General features: G+C 37.7%; 1 protein-coding gene across 2 annotated transcripts; it reads right to left on the bottom strand.

Moving 5' to 3' along the window:
- Nucleotides 1-350: 350 nt before the first annotated feature.
- LOC145576584 (uncharacterized) lies at nucleotides 351-5,928 on the bottom strand. 2 transcript variants are annotated; one of them, XM_081634312.1, is made up of 3 exons: nucleotides 1,995-5,928; nucleotides 1,103-1,209; nucleotides 351-765 (listed from the first exon to the last, which is right to left on the bottom strand). In XM_081634312.1, the coding sequence occupies exons 1-3, from the start codon at nucleotides 5,883-5,885 to the stop codon at nucleotides 534-536; spliced, it is 4,230 nt and encodes a 1,409-aa protein (XP_081490438.1). In that variant the 5' UTR covers nucleotides 5,886-5,928; the 3' UTR covers nucleotides 351-533. The 2 variants fall into 2 exon arrangements, with proteins under 2 accessions (XP_081490438.1, XP_081490439.1); XM_081634313.1 differs by lacking the exon at nucleotides 1,103-1,209 and having other exon boundaries at nucleotides 555-765.
- Nucleotides 5,929-6,199: the final 271 nt, after the last annotated feature.

Below are 6,199 nucleotides of genomic sequence, written 5' to 3' on the forward strand. Positions count from 1 at the left end.
CATAGTTTCATAGATTGCACACTTGGCAAGATACCAAGTGCATCTGTCTAATGTCGGGGTCGAATTCCTGATTTATATATTAGGGATATATATCATATCATATCATATGATACTGTGATGAATGAAAAAATATGGTGATTGAGAGGATTTTGGAAACTTTAGATTTCCCTTGATGATAGGAAACAATGGCATTAGGTTGAATACTTCTTACGTTGATGGCTACTTCGGGTCACACCAATTCGCCATATGTGCCCATAACATTTATCTTCCTGTTTTACATGATGAAAACAAGGTAAGAGAACACAAAGCTGGAAAAACTTCACATTGTTAATGAATGTGGGTCTATTCATTGCATATAAATTCTATCTACAAGCCGTATCCGCCATGTAATTTGTTATGGAAAAGAATAAACTCATTAATCTGGTTAACTGCTTCGCCAATAAATAATTGACCCATTCCAGTAAAAACATGGGAAAAGCTGAAGGTTCACCCCAACTTATCTATAAAAAAAAAGTTGGTGAAGCAGCATGTGACTAAGAAAACCAGCTCCTCCTATTATTTGTCGACTTCAGTTTCAGTACAAGTTCCTCACGCTGAGCCTCAACTTCAGCATAACTGAGACTCAGCTGAAGGTATCTTTCTCGAAGATCTCTCAGTTCTACCTCAAGGAAAGAAATGGTGTTCCTTTGCCTTCTGTCATCTGATTCGTTGTGACTTCCTGCCGTCATGGGAGTATCTGAAAAGGTCTGCTCTTCGGACAAAAACCTGGTAACAATGATTTACGATTAAAAACACACACACACAACCACAACAACATATGATGTACAAGGTATTTCAAGTACAAAACTCAAATTAAAATACTCCGTAATTCCACATTGAGGCCATCGAATTGATACTCGATGAACTAAATGTGGAAGGGGGGAAGGGGGTAGGTCCTATTATCTTGTTTGTATACCCACAGTCACTTCTACAGCAGCTTCATTTTTACATATTTGCAGTTATCCTTAACTTGATGATTAATGTTGTGGCCCTTGTACAAGTGATCACACAAAAGATGTTCCACATATTTTGAGCTTATTTTTTAATTTTTCATTTTGCATACCTTCTAAGCTGAGTTTTGTACATATCATTTGCTTCCAAAGCTTCAGCGAGTTCAATTTCGAGGGACTGGATTTTCAGCAAATAATCTGTACTCTGAACTCCAAGTATCTGTAATAAGGAGAATCAGTAAGGCAGTTTTGGCAATAAGACCATCTCCAATGGTGAGACTTGAGTGAGTTTATTTAGAAGACAGAGGGTATTTTTTGCAAAGGATACCAATAAATTGGTATATAAACTTAGCAACTCCAAAAGAAAGTTACTAAGTTTAGATACTCAACTTTGAGTCTCATTTGACAAAAAGTGTAGGCCCTTATCAATATTATAATATATTTTGTAATTTATTTAAGTTTTATTTTTATTTTTATTTTTTTTGAAAAATTTACAATATGGATTTGGTGGGCCATAAATTGAAAGTCACATTACTATACTTTAGAGAGTCTCTTTATTGGAAAATTAGACTTCACATGACTTGCTAAATTGAGAAGTGGATTGGGTATTACCATTGGAGGTAAAAAACAACTCATTTTGTATTTCAATACTCAAAGTTGAGTCTCACTATTGGAGATGGTCTATCAATGCTAAGGAAAATACCCAATTAGACATTTATGTTAATCACCCTTCATCTTCTTCTATATCGATTTGACCTCTTTATAAACAAAGCATGGTAAGAAAAACAAATTAAAGGCATCAGGATTTTAGATAATAAAGTGTAACTTCTCCACCCCCCACCCCCCCAACCCCCAAAAAAAAAAAAAACCCTCTATTCTTTTGTCTTTTCTGGATTGCATAACAAATCATAGAAGCTTATGTAGTAGCTTCACCTAAGTATCTATTAACCACAGGCACTATATACCAAAAAGTAGACTAAATTCCAAGAAAATTATGCCACATACCTCTAAGTGTTGCTTTTCATCTTTTGTGGAGCACACAGCATCAATGCATTCAGTACCAAGGTCAGCGTTGCCTACAGAATTCAATTGATCATGCATCACCGTAGTTTTTAGTTGCTGTTGTTCCTGATGGACTGGAACTCCATTAAGATACCCTTCTTGGTCCTCCTCAAGATGTTGTATTTTCCGTTGAAGTTCAGCATTTGCCCTCTTATGTTTGCTGAGCTCAAATTTTAACTCCGCATCCTGGGCACAGAGTGCCTCTTTGGTAGCTAGATCCCCTTCTAACCGCAAAATTTTCTCTTCAAGGGCTATTTTACTACGCTGACAGTTATCTAACTCCAACAGAGACTGCCGCATACCATTTATCTTCTCCACAAGCGAATCCTTCTCAGTCTTCATATCTTCATGATCTTTACATAGCAGGTCAAAAGAAGCTTTCACCCTTTGATTCTCAAAACTGGCTTCACTGAGAGAGGTCTTCAGACTAAGAACTTCATCTTGAAGCAGGTTAGCTCTCTGCAGTTGTCCTTTAAGGCTTGAAATTTCCTCTGCTAACTGCAGTTCTTCATATTTTGAAGCTTTAAGATTGATCTCAAGCCCAGTGATGACACTTCTTTGTTTTTCTTCAATAATTTTTAAATTTTCCAGCGACACTAACAGGTTATCATTCTTAGTCATAAGAATATCCTGGTTATTTCTCAAAGCAGTGAGTTCTCCAGTTAGCTGTTGTACTTTGGCTTCAGCTTCTGCTTCTATGATACTCAATTTTCTCTGAGTGATCGCATATTTACTTGTCAAATCTTTAAGAGAAGTTTCAAGCTTAGCTTTTTCAGCACGTAAAACAGAAACTTCAAGTATGGCTTCAGATGACACTGTTTCCTGCTTGTCATGAGCGACTGATATCTGGTCAATGAGGTGTATGAGCTCTTTCTGAAGATTTTCAGCTTCAACTACCTTTTCTGAATACATATCATTCAGTGAGATATTTTCTTGCATGACTTTTTCTCGTTGTTCTCTATCCTCAATAGCAAGAGATTCAAGTTCAGACTTAAGGGTCTTTTCCTTTAAGGAAACTTCTTCAACAATCATAAGAAATTCAGCTTCTAAAGTGTCAATCTTCACTGAGAATTCAGAAAATTTTCCCTGTGTGTCCTTCAGTTGAGATTCCAAAATTGTGCATCGTGAATGCAACTCTGTGTTCTGCCTCCTCAGGTCCCAATTAAACTTCTGAAGTGAAGCACATTCATCGATAAGGTTTTCTGCTGTTAATTGCAACTTTGGATTAGCCTTTTTCAGATATTCACACTCTTCTAAAGCTTCAAGCCATCGATTTCGCATGTCTTCTACATTATGTCTCACATCTCCTTTCTGTGTCTCCATTTCAATCTCCGATTTTTTAATCTCATCACGAAGTTTCATTGTTTCGGCTTCTGAATTTTGCAGCTTCACAAGACATGTCTCTTTCTCATCTGTCAAATATCGTAACTGGGCTTCCAAAGCTGATATTCTTTCTGACAACTGCATGTTTTCCTTTTCTATATCAAACAGGTGCTGCTCTAGGTCTTTTTTTCCTTTTCCCAACTCTGATGACAACCTTTCAAGTACCTTGCTTGCAGAAATATGTGACTCCATGCTGCTTGATAAAATTATAATCTCTTTTTTCAATTCCTCTGAACTTTTAGATGAACTGCCTACTTCTCTTTCCAAGCTCTGAATTTTCTCTTTCAGCAGAAGATTTTCGTCATGAACACTTGCTATCTGATCTTCAGGTGTATTTAACTGTTTTCGAACAACTTCAATATCTTCCTCTGCCTGCTCTTTACATAGATCAGGTTGGATGACTTCGCCAGAATTTCCAAGTCCCTGATAGGAATTGCAATTATCATGTTCTTTCAAACTTTCAAGCTCCTGCTTAATATCTTCTTCTTGGGTATCTAATGTATCTTCTTTTGAGTATTTGAACATTACTCCGCACCTATCACATTCTCCTTCAAAGCATTTGTTGGTTTTGGATAAAGAATCCAAAATCTCATGCAGCTGCTCTTTACAAGTACGTGGCTTATTACAAGTCAACTCTAAGTTATGAAAACAACAAATATCATTGCAATCTACAGATAAGTTAAGAGAAAGTCCATGCCTTTTTGTTAGCTTTAGAGTATGATCAAGCAGTTTACGAATCTCGAGAAGTATATCAGGTAGATTGTTGGGGGTAGAAGGCTCACAAATCACATTTGGTAGCAACAATTGCAAGTCTTCAGTCTTCTCTTTTGCTTCATAGTTCTCTATTGATTTCTGCAATGCATGAAGTTCTATCCTCTGTTCTTCAACTTGAACATGAAGCTTCTGTAACTCATCTTCAAGACGAACAGCGTTTTCCTTATAAGTCTGCAGCTGAATATCTGCTTCACGGCATTTTCGTTCAAGATCTGGACATTGGGCCTGTGACTGCTCAGAAGTGGAAGCATGTTCGAACAGGGTTTCTTTGTTTCTCAGTTCATGCTGAGGCTTTTGTAGTTGGCTTACCTCAGTTTCACATATTAATGAAGAATTCGTTGATTGTTTGAGCTTTAAAAGAAGTTCCAAGTTTTCCTCAGTCAGTTCGTTACAGTCCTTCTCAAGCTCTTCTACTTTTCTCCTGAGGACGTTGATCTCTTTGGCTTGATCTGTCTCATGTTCAGTGTCAACTTCCAAGTTCCTGTTTATTTGGTACTTGACAGCTTCTGATAGCTTCGCTTCCAAGTTCGTGACCTCTTCCTCTTTCGCAGCTACTTGAAGCCTCCACTTTAATTCAGAATCCAAAACAGCTTGTGTTCTGAGGTTCCGTTCCATCTCTATCTTGTCATCCTTCTCTTCCACAGACTTCTCAAGCATTTGGATGACATGTTTTTGTTCCTCTTGTGCTTCCTGCAACTGCTGCAGCTGGAGCTTTGTGTTATGGATGGCCTCAGGAGAATATTCACCAGGCTCTTGTGTTGGCTGTGTTTTTGTATCAGATTCAGTTGAGAGCTGTGTTTTTGCAGGTAGAAATTGGTTTTCAATTTGCAACTTTGAATCTTGAGAAAGATTTTGTATTTCTGATTTCTGTGTTTCTATGATTGTTTCAAGCTCCTGTAAAATGGACAAAAGCTCAATGTTTGATTCTTGTGTTTTGTGCAGCTGTTCAGTCAAGTCAGCATTTGATTCTTTATGAAACCATATTTCTTCCTCCATTTCCTTCTGTAGTTCATCCATATCTGTAGAATGAAGTCTTAAATCTTCTGTCACACTGTTTTTCTTTGCAGTCTCTTCTAGAGATTTTTTCAAATGCTCAATCTCCTGCTTTAGGCCATTACATTCCTGCTGTGAGGCTGATAGCTCCATGGTGAGAGTTGCTTGACTCCTTGACTGCCCAGACATTTCATTCTTCAAGACTTCCGCGTCACGGGTTAACTTTTTAGCATATCGTTCCCGCATCTTAGCTTCAGACCTTAGCTCCTCGATCGTAATCTCCGCAGTTTCAAGAGATCCCTTTGAAGAGCCAGCATTTGAGCATGGTGGTGACACACAAGCATTGGAATTCTGCTCTTGTTTAAATGCAGAAGCGCCAAATGACTCAGCAGCCCTGGTATGAATAGAAGAATGATTTGATAGATTATCATCATAAGTTTTACGAAAGCTATGAGATGGACCACTGTTTTGTGAATCAATAGAATCCTGTCGCACAATGAGATCGGCAACAGGCCCCAAAATATTATTTTGAGGAGAAAACATGGCATTCCCAGAAGAAGCCTCTGCGGAATCAAAACTATGTCGGGAATCAGATGCTGACAAACTGGGATCCTGTTTCATAAAAGCACAACATGGAACAAAGATCAGATACCAAATAGCCAACACCATGAGCACATCATTCATTTAAGTAAGCCTTTACTGCTATTCAAAAAAAAAAAAAAAAAAAAAAAAAAGAGTTGTTTCGGTTTTGGACTTGGATCTATCACCTATGTTCCCTAATTTCTTTGCCCTAAAATCAACCAGCTCCCCCCTTTGTCTCCATGTAAATCTTTAAGAATTCTGCTAATTGTTGATCTATGAACACCAAATGAGTTACAAGTTTTGATTGGCTTCCACGAGGTAAAGATCTTCCCTTAGCAAAGCCAACCAATTGTCCAAAATCAATCTTTTTTCATGAAGATTGAGTTGTGTTATACACTTAAGCTACTGCTTCTTCT

Source organism: Chenopodium album, chromosome 13 (genome assembly GCF_948465745.1).
Source record: "Chenopodium album chromosome 13, dcCheAlbu1.1, whole genome shotgun sequence".
Classification (NCBI taxonomy): domain Eukaryota; kingdom Viridiplantae; phylum Streptophyta; class Magnoliopsida; order Caryophyllales; family Amaranthaceae; genus Chenopodium; species Chenopodium album.

Bases quoted from the DNA above. Each gene is read 5' to 3' on its own strand.
- LOC145576584 (XM_081634312.1), bottom strand. From the start codon at position 5,885: ATGAATGATGTGCTCATGGTGTTGGCTATTTGGTATCTGATCTTTGTT. The intron at 1,210-1,994 runs GTATGTGGCATA...TCCTTATTACAG, and splicing joins ATGAAAAGCAACACTTAGAG to ATACTTGGAGTTCAGAGTAC. The intron at 766-1,102 runs GTATGCAAAATG...CATTGTTACCAG, and splicing joins TACAAAACTCAGCTTAGAAG to GTTTTTGTCCGAAGAGCAGA.